Source organism: Lipotes vexillifer, unplaced genomic scaffold (assembly GCF_000442215.2).
Source record: "Lipotes vexillifer unplaced genomic scaffold, Lipotes_vexillifer_v1.1 scaffold1149, whole genome shotgun sequence".
Lineage (NCBI taxonomy): Eukaryota > Metazoa > Chordata > Mammalia > Artiodactyla > Lipotidae > Lipotes > Lipotes vexillifer.
Window position 1 is genome coordinate 356,139 of NW_006796238.1, and position 24,370 is coordinate 380,508.

Consider the following 24,370-nt stretch of genomic DNA (forward strand, 5'->3'; position numbering starts at 1 on the left):
TATATAGGTTATTACAGAATATTGAGTAGACTTCCCTGTGCAATACAGTGGGTGCTTGTTGGTTATCTAATTTATATACAGTAGTGTGTGTATGTTAATCCCAAGGTCTTGATTTATCCCTCTCCCCTTTGGTAACCATAAGTTTGCTTTCAAAATCTGTGAGTCTGTTTCTGTTTTATAAATAAGTTCATTTATATAATTAAAAAAAAATTAGATTCCACATGTGGGTGATATCATATGATATTTGTCTTTGTCTGACTTAGTTCACTTAGGATGATAATCTCTAGGTCAATCCATGTTGCTGCAAATGGCATTATTTCATTCTTTTTTTATGGCTGAGTAATATTCCATTGTATACATGTACCACATCTTCTTTAACCACCCCTCTGTTGATGGACATTTAGGTTGCTTCCATGTCTTGGCTATCGTAAATAGTGCTGCAATGAACATTCTCTTTCTCGAGATTGCTTTGGCTATTTGGGGTCTTTGGTGTTTCCATACAAATTTAAAAAATTTTTGTTCTAGTTCTGTGGAAAATGCCATTGGTAATTTGATAGGGATTGCATTGAATCTGTAGATTGTCTTGGTGGTCTAGTCATTTTGACAATATTGATTCTTCCAATCCAAGAACATGGTATATCTTCCCATCTATTCGTGTCATTTTCGATTTCTTTCATCAGTGTCTTATAGTTTTCAGAGTACAGGCCTTTTGCCTCCTTAGGTAGGTTTATTCCTAGGTATTCTTTTTGATGCCATGGTAAATGGGATTGTTTCCTTAATTTCTTTTTCTGATCTTTCCTGATTAGTGTATAGGAAAGCAAGAGATTTCTGTGTATTAATTTTGTATCCTGCAATTTTACCAAATTCATTGACGAGCTCTAGTAGTTTTCTGGTAGCATCTTTAGGATTCTCTATGTATAGTATCATGTCATCTGCAAACAGTGACAGCTTTACTTCTTCCTTTCCAACTTGGATTCCTTTCATTTCTTTTTCTTCTCTGATTTCTGTGGCTAAAACTTCCAAAACTCTGTTGAATAAAACTGGTGAGAGTGAACATCCTTGTCTTGTTCCTGATCTTAGAAGGAATGCTTTCAGCTTTTCACCATTGAGAATGATATTAGCTGTGGGTTTGCCATATATGGCCTTTATTATGTTGAGGTAAGTTCCCTCTCTGCCCACTTTCTGGAGAATTTTTATCATAAATGGGTGCTGAATTTTGTCAAAAGCTTTTTATGCATCTATTGAGATGATCATATGGTTTTATTCTTCAGTATGTTAATGCGGTGTATCACACTGATTGATTTACAGGTATTGAAGAATTCTTGCATCCCTGGGATAAATCCCACTTGATCATGGTGGATGATCCTTTTAATGTATTGTTGGATTTGGTTTGCTAGTATTTTGTGGAGTATTTTTGCATCTATGTTCATCAGAGATATTCAGCCACCATCTTTATTTAGAGATTGGAAAGCAGGGAGAGTAAGAAAACCTTCACCTTGACCTGCAACCTAACCCCCAAGAACGATGCTCCCATCACGTGGCCTGGCATCTGTCTTCCCATGTTCGATGTCCTTCTCTTTCATATTACAGGACATGACCATGCCTCAAATTTCTTTCCTTTGGTTGCTTAATTCCTACTAGTTCTCCCTGAAGTAAAACCTGTTCCCTGACAATTTCCAATTTGGTTTTGTGACATCACAGAACGACTCCAACTATTTCAAAAGGTGGTACATTATTAAGAGCAAATTATTCCTTTTATTTTGGGCTAGGGAAGGAAGGTGTGTAGCTAAATTAAACTCATTTAAAAGAGTCCCCAAAGGCTGGAAATTGTTTCTTTAATTTCTTGGATTTTGAAGGTTTTAGATCCTGATGTGATAGTAACTGACATATCTACCTCTTTGCCTCCATTGAAGCAGGGGCTCCAGTATGTCAATTCCTTGCCCCAGAGCCTAACATGGCTCCCTTGGGTATCTGTAATTTATAGCACAGGGGAGCTAAAAATGTCCTTAGATTTGTTCCCATCAACACCCTTCCTTCCCTACAGGAATGAGCGTTGCCATTTCCTGCCCTCCCACCCTCATGGTGAGTCAACAACTTTCAACACTCAACTTCCCAACAACTTGGAAAGAAAGTGATAATAATACTTGACATGTAAAGCCCTTAATTGCTTTAGAAGCATCCCCACTAATGGATCTCACTGAGTTCTCCTAGCAAACCTACTGGCTGTGGAGCAGAGGGAATGCTGTTATTCCCACTTCACAGACACAGGCTTAGACAGGTCGAGGGACTCACTCCAGACTTTGTAACTTCTAAACTGCAAGGTAGGGATTTGAACCCAGGTCTAAATGACCTGGAATCCTGGGTTTGCCTCACTTGGTCACAGTTGCCTCAAAAGCCATGGGCATCTCCCAACACCAAGTCCTCATCCCTCCATCATGTCTTTGCAACCCTGCCTGCCTTTCTTCAGGCAGCTCTCAGTCGGGGCCCCTCACTTCTCCCAGCTGCAGCCAGGCCGGCCTCTTCTCTCCTGATGGCCCACTTCATTCCCACTCCCGTGGCTCTGTTCATGCTGTTCGTTGCTCTGGAGAACCTGTGCCTTCTCTCCAACACCTCCTTCTCCATGACTTTGCTATGCCCCTTCCTAACAATGCCTTCGAATCTTGTCTTTCCATGGAGACTCTGATTTTATTTGGTCTTGTTCTACTTCCTAAAAATTCCTTGAGTTAACTTTGTCTCCCAACTGGATTAGAAATTTTCTTATGGGAAGACAGTGTTTTTGCTTCTGCATTAGAAGGCCTGTCGGTGTGCAGACACCACTCATGCTGGCTTGGGAAAGCCAGTTATTAGGCTTCAGGATTGTGCCGGTTCATTTCACAATGGAAGTTTGAAATCAGCCACGGTGGGAGTATTTCTACCACAGATGTTGGTAAATCAGTAGCCCCCCCAGCCCTCCATTTAGGAGGGCTGGTTGGTGAACCTTTACCACCACACCACTGGCATAGGCTGAAAATTCAGATTAGTTTTTAAAAAATTACCCTGATTATCCCATGGTCCCTAACTGACAAGTGGGGGAAACAGAAATAGCTCTTATCTTTTTATTCCCCCCCTGGAGAAATTATTCTGCCCCTGGATTTATATTCCATTGTATTGAGGAAATGTTCGTGCACTCATTCTTGTTTAAAAGTCAGAAGCGCTGTAGCTGCCACTCAGAGTGGAAAGACGGGCTGAGCTTCCCTTTGCTCAGGCTGTTTAAAGGGAATGGGGTGGGCCTGGGGGTTCTCAGGCTGGACAGGGAGGCTGAGATCCCTTGTGACAGTTATATAAGACCCAAAACCCAGACTTTGGGAAAGGCACGGAAACAGAACTCTTGTCTTCTCATGAGATTTTCCTATTGCAGAAGAGAGTGATGCCTTATCTTGTGAGTGGACTTCACTGGAGGCCGTGCACGTTCCCAGACATTGTCCTAGAGGAGGGCAGATCCTGGGGCAGTCAGTGGTCTATCAACTCCAGGAGGCGACAGAAATCCCAGGGGAGGAATGCACCGGACGATTGTTCACCACAGGAGGTACCAGAGGAGGGAGAGAGCCTGAAAGGCTGTGGTTGTACTTATGAAGCAGATGGGGGCTCAGAGCCACGGTAGTTTGGAGAATTTATATAAATGCGACCTCATGTGTACCCTCATTGAGGTGGAGGCACTTCATATATATTCTCTCAAAGAACAAAACCAGTTCCACTCCTTTGCATTCCTCAGACACCCTGCATGATGCTGAACATGGCTTTGAGGTTCACCTCCTCCCTGACCCTGGCACCAGGGCACTGGGATAATCTGAGGGTCAGCTTCGTGGCTCGGAGAAAAGGGACTGCCCACAGCGAGGCTAGGTTTAGAATGGCTGCCATTCCCATGGGCGTCTGGTCAGACATCCATGCTCTGCATGGAGACGGCCTCTTCGTTGTCCCATCTCAGAGAACTCTCCCCTCTCTTCAGGCCTTGGTCCCACTTTAAACACAGAAATCAGTTCAGGATAAGACTGAGCCAAAATACGATGCCTCAAATATGTTCATTATCCCTTTGGTTTGAAAGAATCAAGGGGATCACTCATAATAAGGGATCTGACTGTCATACTTTGTATGAAATTTAAATCCTTTAAGCTAAATCTGAATTTCTAAACCAAAGTGTGCTCTCTCCAGTTTCCCAGTTCTGACTGCAGGGGACTCTGGCAGGACAGTGATGGGAGGTCCTTCACACATTTTCCACTCTATTCTCTGTCTTAAATCCTGCCTTCCGGGCTTCCCTGGTGGCGCAGTGGTTGAGAGTCCGCCTGCTGATGCAGGGGACACGGGTTCGTGCCCCGGTCCGGGAAGATCCCACATGCCGCAGAGCAGCTGGGGCCCTAAGCCATGGCCGCTGAGCCTGCGTGTCCGGGGCCTGTGCTCCGCAGCAGGAGAGGCCACAGCAGTGAGAGGCCCGCGTACCGCACACACACAAAAAAAAAACAGAAAAAATCCTGCCTCCTAAAAACGGACTCCTTCTGTTTGTAAAAGACGGAACTTGTATTATCCAAAATCCCTATCTGTTTTCCCTTAAGACCTCTATACATCCTCCTCATGGATAGTGATTCCTTCTTTCCAAACAGTTTCCTACAGTATCAGTCACTGGTCCAGGAAGCTACGAGGCATTCCGTTGCTCCAGCAGCAAATGTTCCGTCTTGAAACAGTCAAACTCTTCTGCTTTGTCCCTCGACCCTCATCTGTGTTCTCGCCAGGCAGTTCCTATGCTCCAACCCAAAGGCTGGGATTGCTGAGTCCTGGTCCTTGTCAGTGCCCTTCTTATTTTCTCTCTAGAGGTGTGTCCGTTCATCCTAAAAACCTCTCCCAACTCAGACCGCCCCAAAGTGTTACAACCCCATCACGTCTTCACATCCTCTCGGTTCTTATGTAAATGTGTCACCTGGGCTCAGGGTTGGAAGTCAGGGGACACAAGTTCTAGTCCTGGATGTGCAACTAACTAGCAACTTAATTAACTTCCCTATGCCTCCCTTCCTCTTCTAACAAGTGGGGATGCTAACAGCAGCCTCACAGGGCTGAGATGATGCTAGAAGGAGAGGGTCTCAGTGTAAGGGGTTACTGTCATTATGATGACATCTTGGTGAGCTCACATTAACTTGTGTGGCTCTGTACCTCAGGAGACCAAGGAAAGGCAAGAGAGAGCCAGCAAATGCCAGACGAAGCAAGTGCCAACCATCTTGGACCACAGTTGGAAAAATACAGGCAGCCTTAAGACGGGCTCGGCCTCTGTAACATATGTCAGTGTCTACACGGACACAGACTGGAGTGTGCTAATGGTGTTGGCGGAGATGTATTGGCATGCACATGTGTGTGTCAGGGTGTGTGTGAGCACACACGTGTGTTCTAGCACATGTGGGAGGCATGCATATGTGTACAAGTGATTGTGTGGAGGCATGCATATGTTCAGGTGTAGATCCGCCTACCGACTTGGTGCACAAAATTGATTTCAGAGTGAAAACAAAATGTTTTTATTCCACAGTTTGGAGTTAAGGAACAGCATTTGGTGCTTTTTTCCTTAATGTTCCTCTATATATCCTCAGTAGAGCTTTTGTATTCCCACTCCCATTGAAAAGCCAGGTAGCTGTTCATCTCTTTGGCTGGTGGGGAAAAGAGTATGACTGACAAAGTCTAAAGTCTATTAGTAAATCTTACATCTTATTTTAGGCATAGATTTTTTTTTTTTTTTTTTTTTTTTTTTTTCCCCAAATTTCAGAGAGGCTACTGACTAGACACCTTGAAAAGGAATGAATTTTATGTCTCCCCTCTCTCTGGTGGAGATACAACTGAACAATCAAGTGACTGGCATGCAAGGAAAGAAAAGGAAAAAGGTGCCGGAAGCCTGAATAATTGAGCAACTTCATCAGTACCCAGCAGCCAACCACTGACTTTGAGCCACATCTCAAAGTAGTGCTGGCTGGTGAATAGAAGTGGGGGGCTGGACTTGGGTTCCAATCCCCACTCGGATACTTTTTAACCGTGTGGCTTTAGAAAGGCTATTCAACCTCTCTTCACCTTTAAGAGGTCAACAACGGTGGTAGATACCGCACAGGGGAATGGTAAGGGCCGAATTAGATAACACAGGTGGAGTGCTTCACACATACCCATCATGAAAGATATTAAGTAAACATGCATTTCCCTGGGTTTTGGCTCCAAGCCTAAGCAAAAGAGGTGTGAGGATTCTGTGAAGGTCACTATTGCCTTTCCTCATTTAGGCAGTGACATGGTCCAAAGCATGTCATGCTTCCTGCCCTCCTTCTCGGATCCCCCATCAACAGCTGACCAGGCAGGACCCCCTGTCACCCTCCTTCTCACTTTTCCTGTTCCTATTTGTCTCCAGATCATCAACTGGAGCTGTGATATTTCTTCTTTAAACTTCCGGGCCTTCCTTAGTCATGTCCCTATTATCTCCTTGCTCAGCACATACAGGTAAAAATAAAAATGCTTTACATCATCAAGAACTTTGGTTTCCTCATTATGAACACAAAAGAGTAGGATTCTCCCTCCCACCCCCACCCATTAAGGTGGAAAGAGAAGTCAGTCCTCCTTTCCAGAGAGATCTGAAAGGAGATCCAGGACCATGCACAGATTCTGGGTCATCCCATGGGATAGGGCTGCCAGATAAAATACAGGATGCTCCATTAAGTTTGTTTGCTCTTGCTTGCTAATCAGGCAACCCTGCACCGGGGGCTCCCTGCCCACACCCTGATTGCTCGTGCTTAAGAAGCTCAGCGCTACCCACCTGTGAACCGCAGCGCCACACACGCTGGAGTAGGATGCATAGACGTCAGTGCCATAAACGTGGTACCTGGGGTCTTGGCATCCTGCTGGACATTTCACAATGAACTCGGGATTGATTATCTTTCCGGCTCTCACATCACAGTTGATCTGAGGCACAGCTGGGAATGCAAAATGAGGTCAAGATTACACCTTGTGGTATCAGCTTATATGTGGGGTGACTGTTAGGTCATAACTGTTCATTTACTTAATCTCTAAAAGCCAGAGCCTGGGCTGACCCTGGATCCCCTCCATATAATGAAAGCAAAGAGGTAATTAGGACATTCCTCAGACCAAAAGAGCAATCACCATCCACTGCACTTAACCTGCTGAGAACAAGAACAAGAAGCTCATTCCTCTGCTTATTCGAACCATTAATTAATTGAAGAAGAGAACGCTGGGAAATGACCTGCCTCCAATGGTCAGAAATGTCAGCCTGAGTCCACGATTAGAGAATACTGGTGTTTCAGATGCTCTGGAGCTAGCCCAGGAAAAGAGGAAACTCTCAGAAAACCTCGCAGGAGGAAGAAAGGTATCGGAAAGGGCAAGCGAGAGAGCGTGGGCCTTGCATCGGGACCAGCCAGGACAAGGTGGGCTGCTGCAGCAGAGGCCCCGGGCTGGAGCCTGCGGGGAGCATGGTGATGGGCAGGGCTGGGCCAGGTGAAGGAGGCGTGAGTGCTTGTGTTCTGTGTGGGAGGTGGGACTCGATGGAAGGATTTTGGACAGGGGAGATAGATAATGAAAGTGATCTTTTGTCTCGGTCCCAGAGGCTGGGTCCTAGCTCCAGGGTCAAGATGGGAGTGATCTTTGCTCATCTGCCTCCACACTCGGTGGAAAGCTGGGGATTGCCCTGCTAGGCATCCAGGGGAAGCTCATTCATTCTGTCCTCCCTCCTCTCTGGCTTGGTGACGCCATTGACAGGCTAGCAGTATTCACTAGGCAAGGCTGCTGGAGCCCGAAGCTTGCTTAGGGATGAGACAGTGTAGATGCTCTAGTGGCAGTACCTAAAAGGGGGTGTGGCTGCATCTTCCCTGAAAAAAATTTCCCTCAAAAACTCCTGAATGAAAAGGTCTCCTAGAGGATCCTATATTGATGCCTGGGAGCTAGGAATAGATTCTCTAGAAGGGACTCTGAAACCTAATCACTATTCAAAGAGTAAGCAGGCTCTGGAGGGATCTGGAAACCACCAGATGGGAGGGCAGCCTGGCAGAGATGGGGTGTTTGGCCATAAGAAGGCGAGCATTTGGAGGCAAATATAGCTGTTCCACAAGTAGGACTGTCGTGTGCTATGACATCAGAGGACTGAGCTAGAACTAAGGGGGAGATTTTCTACGGAGGCGTTTTTTGCCAAAAAGAACTTTCTAGTAAATGAAGTTGCCCTTGAAGGAAGGGGCTGGAAGTATGCAAGCAGGGACTGAACAGTTGAAGAGGGGATGTCTGCACTGGGTGGGAGGTAGAAAGCAAGCCCCGCCCAGTGGTCAGAGTCTGTGATTACAAACATGGATTCAGGATCTCTGCCAGCCCACCCATCCTCTAACTGGGTTACTGAGATGTTCTCAGAGTTGTTAATAGCTTCCAGCTGTATCCGAATGCACTTTTTTTTTTTTTTTTTTAACCCTTATGTATCTGAATAAAGCAGAGTTGCATTTCATTCATACTGGAGAGAGAACTAAAGTCAGAACTCCTGCTCTTTTCCTAAACACCCCTCCCAGACGATCTTGGCCACGCAGGGCTGGGCCGGCATGGAAAGTCCTTCTCCTGGGAGCCCGGGGGCTGAGTGTGATCACAGGCTAAAACAATTTGTGGTCCACATTAAGGAGGGAAGCGCTGCGCTTAAAATGGTTTTGTGGTTTCGTTCTTCCCACCACAGGCTGCTTCCTCTCCAAAGTTATTTTCTTTTTATCTTTCATTCTTTTAAACCCTGATACTCAAGGCTGCATTGACTATTTTGAGTCTCGGATTACTGTTCGAAAATGCCAGTTTGGGGACTGAAGACGCCTGTGTAGTCTCTCCTTAACTTAGCTGTTGGATCACTGGGTGTAACTAGACGCTTTCAGCTCTCCTTCCGCAGATCACTGCCCCACTTCCGAACGCGCCTCCTCCCTGAGATGCAAAGAAAACGGAAGCATTCCTTCTCAGCTCTTAGTTACACGAAATAGGAAGTGACGAGCTCTGTGACCTGGGATTCAATTTGGATGTGACTTTGTCACCCTGAGGGTTTGGATCTCCTGGTAGGCCAACCCAACTCTCCTGGAGTTGTAAACTGGGCTCTATCTAGAAGCAAGCTTATTGCATGAGTGTCATACAGTGGTCGAACTTGTTGCAAGACAGGTGCAGATGTGGTAGAATTTTCCATGAAATAGTTGGTTTAAAAAAAATAGGGGAAAAGTGTCACATGGGAATATTTTGCTTCCGGCTAATCAATTCCCACCCCCCCACACACACCCCGCCCCTTCCTGTAGGGGGAATTTGTTTTTTGTTTTTCTTTTTGCTTTGTCTTGTTTTTACAAAGGCCTGGGCAAGCCCTTAAATAAGATCTGCCGCTTTATCTGCACCCAGCTGGATTAGAAAACTTGGTGAATTAGCTCATCCCACGGGGTGGGGGGCTGCAAGATGATATCAAGCACATATGCTCATGCACTTTGGAAGAACAGGGTACAATGACAAAGTTGGCTAAAGGTCAAATATTTGTTCAATTTGTACAGAAAATTCAGCCGGAGAGAGTGAGCTAATTACAATTTCAGAGTAATTGCCAAAATCATTGGCAAGTGTAATGTCTTAATCCAGCTGGCAAGAATCAGTCATCTGCATCTTTTCTGGCTGCTCTTCTTTGACTATATGGAAACCACGATTTCTTCTTTTACAGTATTTTCTCAGTTATTTGTGAAGTAGTCTATTTTCTTATAACCTTCCAGGAATCTTCCATCCATCCACTTAAAGCCGAAATGATATGATTTATCTTTGTATTTCCTCTGAATACATTTGAACTATTCCACCTTATGGCTTAGGTCTTCCTTTTCTCTCTTTCTCTTCTGTGTATAGGTTCATTTTCACTTTTTTTTTAACATCTTTATTGGCGTATAATTGCTTTACAATGGTGTGTTAGTTTCTGCTTTATAACAAATGAATCAGCTGTACATATACATACATCCCCATATCTCCTCCCTCTTGCATCTCCCTCCCACCCTCCCTATCCCACCCCTCTAGGTGGTCACAAAGCACCGAGCTGATCTCCCTGTGCTATGTGGCTGCTTCCTGCTGCCCATCTATTTTACATTTGGTAGTGTATATATGTCCATGCCACTCTCTCACTTCGCCCCAGCTTACCCTTCCCCCTCCCCGTGTCCATAAGTCCACTCTCTACATGTGTCTTGATTCCTGTCCTGCCCTTAGTTTCCTCAGAACCATTTTTTTTTAGATGCTATATATATGTGTTAGCATACAGTATTTGTTTTTCTCTTTCTGACTTACTCTGTAAGACAGACTCTAGGTCCATCCACCTCACTACAAATAACTCAATTTCATTTCTTTTTATGGCTGAGTAATATTCCCTTGTATATATATGCCACATCTTCTTTATCCATTCATCTGTCGGTGGACACTTAGGTTGCTTCCATGTCCTGGCTATTGTAAATAGAGCTGCAGTGAACATTGTGGTACATGACTCTTTTTGAACTATGGTTTTCTCAGGGTATATGCCCAGTAGTGGGATTGCTGGGTAGTACGGTAGCTCTATTTGCAGTTTTTTAAGGAAACTCGATACTGTTCTCCATTCTGGCTGTATCAATTTACATTCCCACCAACAGTGCAAGAGGGTTCCCTTTTCTCCACACCCTCTCCAGCATTTATTGTTTGTAGACTTTTTGATGATGGCCATTCTGACTGGTGTGAGGTGATACCTCATTGTAGTTTTGATTTGCATTTCTCTAATGATTAGTGATGTTGAGCATCCTTTCATGTGTTTGATTGAAATCTGTATATCTTCTTTGGAGAAATGTCTATTTAGGTCTTCTGCCCATTTTTGGATTGGGTTGTTTGTTTTCTTGATATTGAGCTGCATGAGCTGCTTGTATACTTTGGAGATTAATCCTTTGTCAGTTGCTTCCTTTGCAAATATTTTCTCCCATTCTGAGGGTTGTCGTTTCATCTTGTTTATGGTTTCCTTTGCTGTGCAAAAACTTTTAAGTTTCATTAGGTCCCATTTGTTTATTTTTGTTTTTATTTCCATTTCTCTAGGAGGTGGGTCAAAAAGGATCTTGCTATGATTTATGTCATAGAGTTCCTGCCTATGTTTTCCTCTAAGAGTTTTACAGTGTCTGGCCTTACATTTAGGTCTTTAATCCATTTTGAGTTTATTTTTATGTATGGTGGTAGGGAGTGTTCTAATTTCATTCTTTTACATGTAGCTGTCCAGTTTGCTCAGCACCACTTATTGAAGAGGCTGTCTTTTCTCCATTGTATATTCTTGCTTCCTTTATCAAAGGTAAGTTGACTATATGTGCGTGGGTTTATCTCTGGGCTTTCTATCCTGTTCCATTGATCCATATTTCTGTTTTTGTGCCAGTACCATACTGTCTTGATTTACTGTAGCTTTGTAGTAGAGTCTGAAGTCTGGGAGCCTGATTCCTCCAGCTCCGTTTTTCTTTCTCAAGATTGCTTTGGCTACACAGGGTCTTTGGTGTTTCCATACAGCTTGTGAAATTTTTTGTTCTAGTTCTGTGAAAAATGCCAGTGGTAGTTTGATAAGGATTGCACTGAATGTGTAGATTGCTTTGGGTAGTATAGTCATTTTCACAATGTTGATTCTTCCAATCCAAGAACATGGTATATCTCTCCGTCTGTTTGTATAATCTTTAGTTTCTTTCATCAGTGTCTTATAGTTTTCTGCATACAGGTCTTTTGTCTCCTTGGGTCGGTTTTTTCCTAGGGATTTTATTCTTTTTGTTGCAATGGTAAATGGGAGTTTTTACTTAATTTCTCTTTCAGATTTTTCATCATTAGTGTATAGGAATGCCAGAGATTTCCGTGCATTAATTTTGTATCCTGCTACTTTACCAAATTCATTGATTAGCTCTAGTAGTTTTCTGGTAGCACCTTTAGGATTCTCTATGTATAGTATCATGTCATCTGCAAACAGTGACAGCTTTACTTCTTCTTTTCTGATTTGGATTCCTTTTATATCTTTTTCTTCCCTGATTGCTGTGGCTAAAACTTCCAAAACTATGTTGAATAAGAGTGGTGAGAGTGGGCAACCTTGTCTTGTTCCTGATCTTGGAGGAAATGGTTTCAGTTATTCACCATTGAGAATGATGTTGGCTGTGGCTTTGTCATATATGGCCTTTATTACATTGAGGTAGGTTCGCTGTCTGCCTGCTTTCTGGAGGGTTTTTGTCATAAATGGGTGTTGAATTTTGTCAAAAGCTTTTCCTGCATCTATTGAGATGATCATATGGTTTTTCTCCTTCTGTTTGTTAATACGGTGTATCACATTGATTGATTTGTGTATATTGAAGAATCCTTGCATTCCTGAGATAAACCCCACTTGATCATGGTGTATGATCCCTTTAATGTACTATTGGATTCTGTTTGCTAGTATTTTGTTGAGGATTTTTGCATCTATGTTCATCAGTGATATGGGCCTGTAGTTTTCTTTCTTTGTGACATCTTTGTTTGGCTTTGGTATCAGGGTGATGGTGGCCTCTTAGAATGAGTTTGGGAGTGTTCCTCCCTCTGCTATATTTTGGAAGAGTTTGAGAAGGATAGGTATTAGCTCCTCGCTAAATGTTTGATAGTATTCGCCTGTGAAGCCATCTGGTCCTGGGCTTTTGTTTGTTGGAAGATTTTTAATCACAGTCTCCATTTCAGTGCCTGTGATTGGTCTGTTCATATTTTCTATTTTTTCCTGGTTCAGTCTCGGAAGGTTGCACTTTTCTAAGAATTTGTCCGTTTCTACCAGGTTGTCCATTTTATTGGCATATAGCTGCTTGTAGTAATCTCTCATGATCCTTTGTATTTCTGCAGTGTCAGTTGTTACTTCTCCTTTTTCATTTCTAATTCTATTGATTTGAGTCTTTTCCTTTTTTTCCTTTATGAGTCTGGCTAATGGTTTATCAATTTTGTTTATCTTCTCAAAAAAAACAGCTTTTAGTTTTATTGATCTTTGCTATTATTTCCTTCATTTCTTTTTCATTTATTTCTGATCTGATCTTTATGATTTCTTTCCTTCTGCTAACTTTGGGGGTTTTTTGTTCTTCTTTCTCTAATTGCTTTAGGTGTAAGGTTAGGTTGTTTATTTGAGATGTTTCTTCTTTCTTGAGGTAGGATTGTATTGCTATAAAATTCCCTCTTAGAACTGCTTTTGCTGCATCTCCTAGGTTTTGGGTCATTGTGTTTTCATTGTCTTTTGTTTCTTGCTATTTTTAAGTTGCCTCTTTGATTTCTTCAGTGATCTCTTGGTTATTTAGTAGTGTATTGTTTAGACTCCATCTGTTTGTATTTTCTACAGATTTTTTCCTGTAATTTATATCTAGTCTCATAGCATTGTGGTTGGAAAAGATACTTGATATGATTTCAATGTTCTTAAATTTACCAAGGCTTGATTTGTGACCCAAGATATGATCTATCCTGGAGAATGTTCCATGAGCACTTGAGAAGAAAGTGTATTCTGTAGTTTTTGGGTGGAATGTCTTATAAATATCTATTAAGTCCATCTTGTTTAATGTATCAATTAAAGCTTGTGTTTCCTTATTTATTTTTGTTTTGGATGATCTGTCCATTGGTGAAAGTGGGGTGTTAAAGTCACCTACTAGTATTGTGTTCTTGTCGATTTCCCCTTTTATGGCTGTTAGCATTTGCCTTTTGTATTGAGGTGCTCCTACGTTGGGTGCATAAAGATTTACAATTGTTATATCTTCTTCTTGGATTGATCCCTTGATCATTATGTAGTGTCCTTCTTTGTCTCTTCTAATAGTCTTTATTTTAAAGTCTATTTTGTCTGATATGAGAATTGCTACTCCAGCTTTCTTTTGATTTCCATTTGCATGGAATATCTTTTTCCATCCCCTTACTTTCAGTCTGTATGTGTCTCTAGGTCTGAAGTGGGTCTCTTGTAGACAGCATATATATGGGTCTTGTTTTTGTATCCATTCAGCCAGTCTATGTCTTTTGGTTGGAGCCTTTAATCCATTTACATTTAAGGTAGTTATCGATATGTAGGTTCCTATTACCATTTTCTCAATTGTTTTGTTTTTTTTATTGTAGGTCTTTTCCTTCTCTTGTGTTTCCTGCCTAGAGAAGTTCCTTCAGCATCTGTTGTAAAGCTGGTTCGGTGGTGCTGAATTCTCTTAGCTTTTGCTTATCTGTAAAGGTTTTAATTTCTCCATCGAATCTGAAGGAGATCCTTGCTGGGTAGAGTTATCTTGGTTGTAGGTTTTTCCCTTTCATCACTTTAAATATGTCCTGCCACACCCTTCTGGACTGCAGAGTTTCTGCTGAAAGATCAGCTGTTAACTGTATGGGGATTCCCTGGTATATTATTTGTTGGTTTTCCCTTGCCTCTTTTAATATTTTTCCTTTGTATTTAATTTTCGATAGCTTGATTAATATGTGTCTTGGTGTGATTCTCCTTGGCTTTATCCTGTATGGGACTCTGTGCTTCCTGGACTTGATTGACTATTTCCTTTCTCATATTAGGGAAGTTTTCAACTATAATCTCTGCAAATATTTTCTCAGTCCCTTTCTTTTTCTCTTCTTCTTCTGGGACCCCTATAATTCACATGTTGACGCATTTAATGTTGTCTAAGAGGTCTCTGAGACTGTCCTCCATTCTTTTCATTCATTTTTCTTTATTCTGCTCTGCAGTAGTTATTTCCACTATTTTATTTTATCTTCCAGGTCACTTATCCATTCTTCTACCTCAGTTATTCTGCTATTGATTCCTTCTAGAGAATTTTTAATTTCATTGATTGTGTTGTTCATCATTGTTTGTTTGCTCTTTGGTTCTTCTAGTTCCTTGTTAAACGTTTCTTGTATTTTCTCCATTCTATTTCCACGATTTTGGATCATCTTTACTGTCATTACTCTGAATTCTTTTTCAGGTAGACTGCCTATTTCCTCTTCATGTGTTTGGTCTGGTGGGTTTTCACCTTGCTCCTTCACCTGCTGTGTGTTTCTCTGTCTTCTCATTTTGCTTAACTTACTATGTTTGGGGTCTCCACTTCACAGGCTGCAGGTTCGTAGTTCCCGATGTTTTTGGTGTCTGCCCCCAGTGGGTAAGCTTGGTTCAGTGAGTTGTGTAGGCTTCCTGGTGGAGAGGACTGGTGCCTGTGTTCTGGTGCATGAGGCTGGATCTTGTCTTTCTGTTAGGCAGGGCTGCGTCTGGTGGTGTGTTTTGGGGTGTCTGTGCACTTATTTTGATTTTAGGCAGCCTCTCTGATACTGGGTGGAGTTGTGTTCCTGTCTTGCTAGTTGTTTGGCTTAGGGTGTCCAGCACTGTAGCTTGCTGGTTGTTGAGTGGAGCTGGGTCTTAGCGTTGAGATGGAGATCTCTGGGAGAGCTTTCGCTGTTTGATATTATGTAAAGCCAGGAGGTCTCTGGTGGACCAATGTCCTGAACTCGGCTCTCCCACCTCAGAGGCACTGGCCTGACACCCAACCAGAGCACCAAGACCCTGTCAGCCACATGGCTCAGAAGAAAAGGGAGAAAGAAAGAAACAAAGAATGAGAGAAAGAAAGAAAGAAGGAAAGAAAGAAAGAATGGGAGAAAGAAAGAAAGAAAGAAAGAAAGAATGAGAGAAAGAAAGAAAGAATGAGAGAAAGAAAGAAAGAAGGAAAGAAAGAAAGAATGGGGGAAAGAAAGAAAGAAAGAATAAGAGAAGGAAAGAAAGAAAGAAAGGATAAAATAAAGTTATTAAAATTAAAATTATTAAAAATTAAAAAGTAATAAAAAACAAACAAAAGACGGACAGACAGAACCCTACGACAAATGGTAAAAGCAAAGCTATACAGACAAAATCACACAAAGAAGCATACACGTACACACTCACAAAAAGAGAAAAAGGAATAAAAAAAGTATATATGTAAAAAAAAAGGAGCGAGCAACCAAATCAATAAAGAAATCTACCAATGACAATGAACTCTAAATGCTCAACTAAGATAAACATAAAACCAGAAACAAATTAGATGCAGAAAGCAAACCCCAAGTCTACAGTTGCTCCCAGAATCCACTGCCTCAATTTTGGGATCATCCGTTTTCTCTCAGGTATTCCACAGATGCAGCATACATCAAGTTGACTGTGAGATTTAATCTGCTGCTCCTGAGGCTGCTGGGAGAGATTTCCCTTTCTCTTCTTTGTTTGCACAGCTCCCGGGTTCCGCTTTGGATTTGGCCCCGCCTCTGTGTGTAGGTCGCCTGAGGGCATCTGTTCTTCTCTGAGACAGGATGGGGTTAAAGGAGCGGCTTATTCGGGGGCTCTGGCTCACTCAGGCCGGGGGGAGGGAGGGGTATGGAATATGGGGTGAGCCTGCAGTGGCAGAGGCCAGCATGATGTTGCAACAGCCTGAGGCATGCTGTGTGTTCTCCTGGGGAAGTTGTCCCTGGATCGTGGGACCCTGGCACTGGCGGGCTTCACAGGCTCCCAGGAGGGGAGGTGTGGATAGTGACCTGTGCTCACAAACAGGCTTCTTGATGGCTGCAGCAGCAGCCTTAGCATTTCATGCCCGTCTCTGGGGTCTGCGCTGATAGCCGCGGCTCGTGCCTGTCTCTGGAGCTCGTTTAGGCGGTGCTCTGAATCCCCTCTTCTCACGCAACCTGAAAGAATGGTCTCCTGCCTCTTCGGCAGCTCCAGACTTCTTCCCGGACTCCCTCCCGGCTGGCCGTGGCGCACTAGCCCCCTTCAGGCTGTGTTCACGCAGCCAACCCCAGTCCTCTCCCTGGGGTCTGACCTCCGAAGCCGGAGCCTCAGCTCCCAGCCCCCACCCACCCCGGCGGGGGAGCAGACAAGCCCCTTGGGTTGGTGAGTGCTGGTCGGCACCGATCCTCTGTGCGGGAATCTCTCCGCTTTGCCCTCCGCACCCCCGTTGCTGCGCCCTCCTCCGCGGCTCCAAAGCTTTCCCCCCGCCCACACCCTATCTCAGCCAGTGAAGGGGTTTCCTAGCGTGTGGAAACTTTTCCTCCTTCACAGCTCCCTCCCACTGGTGCAGGTCCCGTCCCTATTCTTCTGTCTCTGTTTATTCTTTTTTCTTTTGCCCTACCCAGGTACGTGGGGGAGTTTCTTGCCTTTTGGGAGGTCTGAGGTCTTCTGCCAGCGTTCAGTAGGTGTTCTGTACGAGTTGTTCCACGTGTGGATGTATTTCTGATGTATTTGTGGGGAGGAGGGTGATCTCCACGTCTTACTCCTCTGCCATCTTGAAGGTCTCTAGATTCATTTTCATCTCTCTTTGGGTTTCATCTCTCTTTGGGTTTCATCTCAAAAGTGCAGAAATAAGACTTCCTTCAGAGGACAGGTCAAAACTAAGGCAGCTCAAGAAGTGTCCATCTCAGGTCTGAAGGGAGCAGGAAGACACTGATATGGCAAATAAGACTCAAGGGACGGGGAGTGGTGCATCCCCACTATTAACCTTGGGGGGAGAACTTAGAAGTCATAAGAAGGTTTACTCCCAGGAACATTTGGAGAAAGCAAGAAGAGAGCCTCTTCCATTCCTTCCTGTGTGGAGTTTTGTTGGTGGAAATGAGAGAACCCGGGGCTAAAGTCACAGAGATCCTGGGGGAGCCCAGAACTGCTTGAGTGGAAACTGTACAGAGACCTATTCCTCAGCCATCTGCTCGGCTTCCCCCTCATATGATTCCTCAAGGTTACCTTGCCTTCTCATGGCCATTATGATTTTCTCGACAGAGCTCACATTAGAGCACCTCAGAATCTGCCAAGGATTCCTTCCCAGAGGCCCTTGGCACCAGACACAGGGAAAAGAGAACTATTTGAAACCTGGATGGTTAGAATGAAAGGATAACCTTTAGATGCTGCCCACTGAGGTCATGTGTCTGCTGTACTGATCTCAGAGTGTTCCTGGGCCAAACTGGTATTGTTTGAGCCACTATGTTCATGAAACATTGGAATCTTAGAGGCACAACTGCAAATGTTTCTGCTCTAAGTTGGTTCTTCTGCCTGACCTAATAACAGAGTGATTATTGGGTGATGTCATATACAATAAGCCAATGATGTAGAGGCCAAATCAAACTGTATAATCTGCTTCTTATTTTCCATTCATGTTTTCAGCGAACGTGGCTTTCAAGGCAAGCCTCATTGCTTCGGGAAAACAAATCTCTTCATCAATCAGAGGCGGCCATTGTAAGCTTGCCTCTTGGCTGTTAATGAGAAAGAATTATAACATAAAAGCACTTATGCATAAACAGTTTTGATATGAAACTTAATTTTGTTCTACTGTGATATTCAACTAGAGTAAAATTCTATTTTTAAGAAAATTATGCAAAAATGTTAATTTAATGAAATAAAATGATCATCAAATAAAATTTGAAGACGAATGCTTCCTTCTCCTGACACCAGTGACCAGATCATGTTAATTCTTCCTTGGTAGCAAATTCTTTTGCAAAGGATTCTTTTCCATTTTTCTTTTTAAAAAAATATTTATTTATTTATTTGGTTGCGTTGGGTCTTAGTTGCGGCGTGCGGGCTCTTCATTGCAGCGCGTGGGCTTAGTTGCCCCACGGTATATGGTATCTTAGTTCCTCGACCAGGGATTGAACCCATGTCCTCTGCATTGGAAGGCAGATTCTTAACCACTGGACCACCAGGGAAGTCCCTCTTTTCCATTATTCTTAAAAAGTCTTTGACTATGTTGAATCTTTTTTAAAAATGTATTTTATTAAATTATAGTTGATTTACAGTGTTGTGTTAATTTCTGCTGTACAGCAAAGTGCTTCAGTTATACATATATATATTCTTTTTCATATTCTTTTCAATTATGGTCTATCACAAGATATTGAATATAATTCCCTGTGCTGTACAGTAGGACCTTGTTGTTTATCCATTGTATACATAATAGTTTGCATTTGCTAACCCCGAACTCCCAGTCCTTCCCTCCCCCACCCACCCTCCCCCTTGGCAACCACAAATCTGTTCTCTATATCTGTGAGTCTGTTTCTGTTTCATTGATAAGTTCATTTGTGTCATAGTTTAGATTCCACATATAAGTGATATCATATGGTATCTGTCTTTCTCTTTCTGATTTACTTCATTTAGTATGATAATCTCTAGATCCCATGCTGCTGCAAATGGCATTATTTCACTCTTTTTTTAATGGCTGAATAGTATTCCATTATACACCACACACACACACACACACACCACATCTTTATCCATTCATCTGTCAATGGATATTTAGATTGTTTCCATGTCTTGGCTATTGTAAATAGTGCTGCTATGAACACAGGGGTGCATTTATCTTTTTGAATTATAGTTTTGTCCAGCTATATGCCCAGGAGTGTGATTGCTAGATGTAGCATACACAGGAGCCATCTAAAGTGGTTTTTTGTGTGTTGGCAATTGGTGTTGGGTCCAGGAAGGCTTTCCTTTGCATAATTTTATTTTACCTTCTACAAGATCGGGTGCTCACTGAAGTCAGAGACTTTGCAGGATGGACAGGCAACCATCTGTTGGAGTTAATCAATCACAGCTCTCACCTGTGTAACACTATCTCCTCTGACCCCACTTTAGGCTAAGGCCATTGCTTCTGGAGCTCTTCTGGGGCTTCCTTACATGTAGAAAAGCTATTGAGGAGATTTTACAACTTAAAAGCTTTTCTCTCTCTAGCACAAACACTCTGCCAGACAGGGATCGTTCTAGAGTTGTTGGTGGACATAATTTATGGGGAAACATATGATGTGTTTATTACAGTACAGGCTAAACGGTTCATGAGTTGAAGAGTAGGCCGTTTTCAAATGTGGAATCTAACATAAATGAAGTTAATCCTTAAAATCTATAAGGTATCTTGACTGCCTTAGGAGAAGTGTTTTATGAACACACCTAAACCCTTCAACCATTATTTGTAGCCTTCAGCAGTCAAGAAAAATGCAACCACATTTTGGTCATTTGTTAGAAACTGCTTGAGTAGGTTTAAGCTGACTAAATATATTAGTGAGGTGCCTGTGGGTAAGGTCAGATCTATGGCTCCAAAACATAGCAGGAAAATGAGAGCCTTGAAAAAGTCACATCTGTAAAGAAACTTGGTAAAACTCCCATTCTGTACAGTATGGTAAACTTTACCCTGCACCATACAGCAGGTTAATTTACTAAGACATTAACTTATGCTTATTGTTATTGTATTTTTCCCCTTACTATTCTAAGAAGGTAGTCAGACTTTTGTGTTCTCCTATCTCTGGAGCTCAAGGTTGCAAGAGAGAGGGCAGGGGTTGCCTGGCAACTCTCCCTCAAGGTTCTGGGAATTAGTTGCTCGGAAGCCTCCTTGTTTGAGGGGATTGGGCTTGGTCAGCCCAAAGAGTGATGGAGAGAAAATGACCTTCCAAGACTGGGAAGGTGGAAGTGGGCAGGTAGGTCCCAGTAAGGGAAATGCCCCTTTTCCCTAGCAGCTGCCTTGGATGAACATCACTTTGGAACAGTACCTGGTGTGGTGCCCCTCTGGGTAGAACCTTCGGCATAGGGCTTCACCACATTTGCCAAGATCCCACCATTCATGAAACAATGGAGCTACTCATCTTCTAGGAATAACATGTGCTTGGACACTGAGCAATGCAGGGGCTCTCTCTGAATGTTGCAAATTGCATAAGGCTTCCAATGCCTGGAGCTGGGAGGGAGGAAGCCCTTGTAATGATGGAATTTTAATATTTCAGCCCTAGGCAATTGGCAGTCTGGAGTCAGACTTGATTTGACTTAGAAAATAAGGTGCTGTGATAAGCCGAGTGACAGAATAAAATTGTACCCAATACGACCGTGTACGTGAGAACAAAATACTAGCTTGGAATGAATGGTCATGTATGGGGAAGGAGTAGAGCCATTAAGAACTAGTCCCAATCTTTTTTTTTTCATCTTTGCTTTTCCTTTTGTAAAAGCCCCATGCGAAATTATTTTCAACATGTACTACCTTTTTGGCCCAAAGGGCCTCCAGTGGAGCTGAGCAAGGTCCATAAGGGCCCCTGGGGGCCATGGGTAGACCAAAGAAATAGAAAGAAGGAAAAGGAGATGAGAAGAAAAAACGAGAAAGCAGAGCAAGTAGGGAGGAGAGAAAGTGACAGTTACCTAAAGTAACAGTATCCATATGCATAGACAGAATCGATGCACTAGTGTGGCATAAGGTCTCAGGCCAAGCCAAAGGAAGACACTCATGCATTTACTCTTTTTTTCTACTTTCCCACATTTCTTCTACTTTACTTCCTATTCAGTCAGCCCTTGATTATCTTAACACCTCATCTGCCTCTAGGCAATGGATACTTAATTCCTAAATGGCTAGCTTGAGAGGAGGCACTGGAAAAGCATCTGGTGTTGAGCCTCACAGAGACCTGAGTTTCAAATCTGGCTCTGCCAACTCATGGTACCATGTCTGGTCACTAGATCCTCTAGGGCCGAAAGTAGTGCTACGTGTGTAGTAGGTGTCAGTGAACTGTCCTCTTGGCAAAACTCTCAAAATGACCTCCTCCTTGTTATTTTACCTTCAGTCCTCTGGGTGCTGAAGACTTTTAGTCCTGAATAAACACTGGTGAACACTGAGGGCTGGCTAGGAAAGAGGCAGAGGGCACTGAAGAGAACCCATGATTTCACATTCACATCTGTAAGCATCCCTGATCTTGGGTACGTCTAGTCCAGCGGTTCTCAAATTTTACCAGGCATCGGAATCACCTGCAGAGTGCAAGGTCTCCAGACTTCTGATCCTTGGATGCGCAAATATTGATACTCATCTCCAGAAGGAGTTTAGGGGTCTCCAGGTATGCAAAAGACACTCAGGAGGTCCATGTATTTATCTTTCCAGGAGTTAAGAGAAGCTGTAATTGTTCTGTCTTCGACTTCACTGTATAAGTTTGTGTGAAATTCTGTCCAGACTTGGTAGATACTTTCATCCTACCTGTATATGAATGTCTATCTGTAATGCTTACTCACTAATAATATTGTGTATCTCTCTTCTCTCTTCATACGCTGGGACAAAGGGATTTTTGTTGGGTTTTGTTGGCGGGATTTTTGTTGGGTTTTGTTGTCAGGATTGTTTTACTTCCCTAACACAACCCTAACCATTCTACTCTTCTCTGAAAACCACCCTCCCAGCCTAGGCTGATGCAGTTAAGAGTTTCTCTCCCAGGAATTTGGGATCAGGGCTGAGAGACATGGTCTGCATGAACCAGGGGATCGGGGGGTGGGTAGTGAGGCAGACATGCAGAGAGAAGCAGAGACACCAATTCTTGAGATCTTTCCACCTGGGGTACAGTCCCAGTGAGTTCGAGCTGCTCTCCCCACCTTGGGTTCTGCGAGACACCTCATGTCATGTGAGCTACCTCATGTACTGCCAAAATCTCCTTTTCTGCTTAAGCAAATTGGCCTTGGATTTCTGCTAACTGCACCTAAATAATCTGCACTGAGATATTCCCCATTGCCCTCATTGATGAACTGCAGATTCCTAGACACAGTAACAAAGCTCTTCACGATCTGGTGCCTGCTTACCCCTCCATCTCCTATCTCAACACATGTGCCTCCCACTCTATACCTCAGTCATATGGAACTACTTTTTAGCTCTTTCTTTTCTTCAGGGCTTAGGCATGCTTTTTCTTTCTGCTTGTAACACTCTTTTCCCCTCAGCTTTGCCTGGTCAATCCCTATTAGGCCTTCAGATATCAGTGTAAGATGTGTCACTTCCTCCAGGAAGCCCTCCCGGATACATAGCTTTTTTCTCCATATTCTTGGAGTACCTTTAGCTCCCGAGTCCTAGCACTTACATAAGACACCATAATTGCCTGGTGACTTGTCTTTCTTCCTCTGTAGATTTTGAGTTCTGTGAGGGCACAGTCTGAGTCTCAATCGCTGTTGTATCTGGGTGTCTAACTGTACCTGGTACTTGGCCAGCACCCAATAAATACTTGTCAAGTGAATGAACGATGTGCCTCCCTTGCTATCAGTCACCTGCCCCAGTGGCAGATTGACAAGGTTGAACAGAAAAAATGAAAATTACTTTGGCCTCAAGGTATAGATTACAATCTGGAAATACTCCTGAGGTAAAGAATCAGGTATCGCCATAGTTTGGGAATATCCTATTACTTTCATTTTATATTTTTTCCCCCTTACTTAATGACCATGACAGAGTTTCTAGTTAGAGAAAAGGCCTCATGCATACATTGATTCAAAAGTGCTGTATCACTAGGGAGATTTTGAGAATAAGGTTAGAATTTAGCATATTAGAAGTTGAATCCATTTGAGATCTCTCAAAGAGGTTTGCCCTTGGGTCGTTTAGCACAGACTTTCATAGTCACTGAAAACTGTTGTCATGGTAATCATGGAACCTTTTATGATTTTTGTAGACGAGTTAATGAAGATACTGGAAACAGACCAAAGGACTTCATACTTGGGTGTGCATTTGTCTCCATATTAACCCAGTCACTGTTTTGAACACACATCTGCCCCGGCCTGATTCTCTTGGCTCTCCTTCCTGACGGGAATAAATAAAAAATGGATTCCTTTTTAGTTTTTCAGACTAGGAGGCTGTGGATGGCTGCCCTTTTGGTCTCATTTCAACAGGAAGTCCTGCACAAAGGGCTTAAAGGAACAGAAGAAAAAAAATGCTGCGTGAAACAAATCTCTTCTTTTATTTCAAAATCTTAATGTTGCTGATTTAAGGCACCTAAATCTAATGCCTATACAGAAGTCCCCTTTGTAGACAGCACAGAGCACTGAATATACCTAAAGTCTTTTTCTTATGGTCCTTCATAAATATACCTTAATTCAAGCGTCCATCAAGTCTACAAATTTACATACAGATAGCTCAGTGTGCTCACAAGATTTGAGTGTGAGATTTTCCATTTATGTCCTGTCCTGCTAGTTCTTTCCCAATATCCATTCTCTCTGACTTTTAGCTAGGCATGCAGATGCTTGACATCAAGACATTTCCCATTCTCCCTGAATTCTGGCCAATGGTATTTAAGTAGAAGTGGTGTATTTGACTTCCTGGACTTGTCTTTAAAGGGAGTAAGTATGTGCCTTTCTTCATCCCTTCCTACTGATTGGAATGTGGACATGATGGATGGAGTTGGGGTAGCCATTCTGGACAATGAGTTGAGAGCCACGTTGAGAAAAGCAGAATGACAAGACAGAAGGAGTCTGCGTCCCTGAAGATTGTGAAGCTCCCATAAAAGCCCAGACTATGTTTACAGGAGAGAGAAAGAAACTTCAGTCTTATCTAAGCAACTGTTATTTTGGCTTTTCTGTCATCTAACCTTAACTATCACCCAAAAATGAAATTAATTATTCCTCTTTCCACTGATTGGGTGTGAAACTTTTCTGTGAGATTACCCATTGATTCCA

At 43.0% G+C, this 24,370-nt stretch overlaps 1 protein-coding gene across 1 annotated transcript in view; it reads right to left on the bottom strand.

The window, feature by feature from the left end:
* The window catches only part of VIT (vitrin), a 94,454-nt gene that overhangs the window by 60,370 nt on the left and 9,714 nt on the right, over positions 1-24,370 (bottom strand). The window contains 1 exon segment of the mRNA XM_007468388.1: positions 6,806-6,962. Within this exon segment, the coding sequence (XP_007468450.1) occupies positions 6,806-6,962 (157 nt within the window).